Below are 809 nucleotides of genomic sequence, written 5' to 3' on the forward strand. Positions count from 1 at the left end.
AAGGTGTGGTGTACGACGAGCTGTTGTGTCCAGAATAATGTGGCGTACGACGAGCTGTTGTGTCCAGAATAGTGTGGTGTACGACGAGCTGTTGTGTCCAGAATAGTGTGGTGTACGACAAGCTGTTGTGTCCAGAATAGTGTGGTGTACGACGAGCTGTTGTGTCCAGAATGGTGTGGTGTATGACGAGCTGTTGTGTCCAGAATGGTGTGGTGTACGACGAGCCGTTGTGTCCAGAATAGTGTGGTGTCCGACAAGCTGTTGTGTCCAGAATAGTGTGGTGTACGACAAGCCGTTGTGTCCAGAATGGTGTGGTGTACGACGAGCTGTTGTGTCCAGAATGGTGTGGTGTACGACGAGCCGTTGTGTCCAGAATGGTGTGGTGTGCGACGAGCCGTTGTGTCCAGAATGGTGTGGTGTTCGACGAAGTGTGGTGTCCAGAATGGTGCGATGTACGACGAGCTGTTATGTCCAGAATGGTGTTGTGTACGACGAAGTGTGGTGTACGACGAGCTGTTGTGTCCAGAATAGTGTGGTGTACGACGAGCTGTTGTGTCCAGAATGGTGTGGTGTACGACGAGCCGTTGTGTCCAGAATAGTGTGGTGTTCGACAAGCTGTTGTGTCCAGAATAGTGTGGTGTACGACAAGCCGTTGTGTCCAGAATGGTGTGGTGTACGACGAGCCGTTGTGTCCAGAATGGTGTGGTGTTCGACGAAGTGTGGTGTCCAGAATGGTGCGATGTACGACGAGCTGTTGTGTCCAGAATGGTGTTGTGTACGACGAAGTGTGGTGTCCAGAATGGTGCCGT

The 809-nt window shown here is 51.9% G+C and overlaps 1 protein-coding gene across 1 annotated transcript in view; it reads left to right on the forward strand.

Moving 5' to 3' along the window:
• The window catches only part of LOTGIDRAFT_82008 (hypothetical protein), a gene marked incomplete at both ends in the record, with an annotated part of 14,513 nt that extends 13,810 nt beyond the window's left edge, over window positions 1-703 (forward strand). The window contains one exon of the mRNA XM_009050938.1: window positions 107-703. Coding sequence (XP_009049186.1) covers window positions 107-703 — 597 coding nt within the window. The remainder of the gene's footprint in view (window positions 1-106) is intronic.
• Window positions 704-809: the final 106 nt, after the last annotated feature.

This window comes from Lottia gigantea, assembly GCF_000327385.1.
Source record: "Lottia gigantea unplaced genomic scaffold LOTGIsca_159, whole genome shotgun sequence".
Lineage (NCBI taxonomy): Eukaryota > Metazoa > Mollusca > Gastropoda > Lottiidae > Lottia > Lottia gigantea.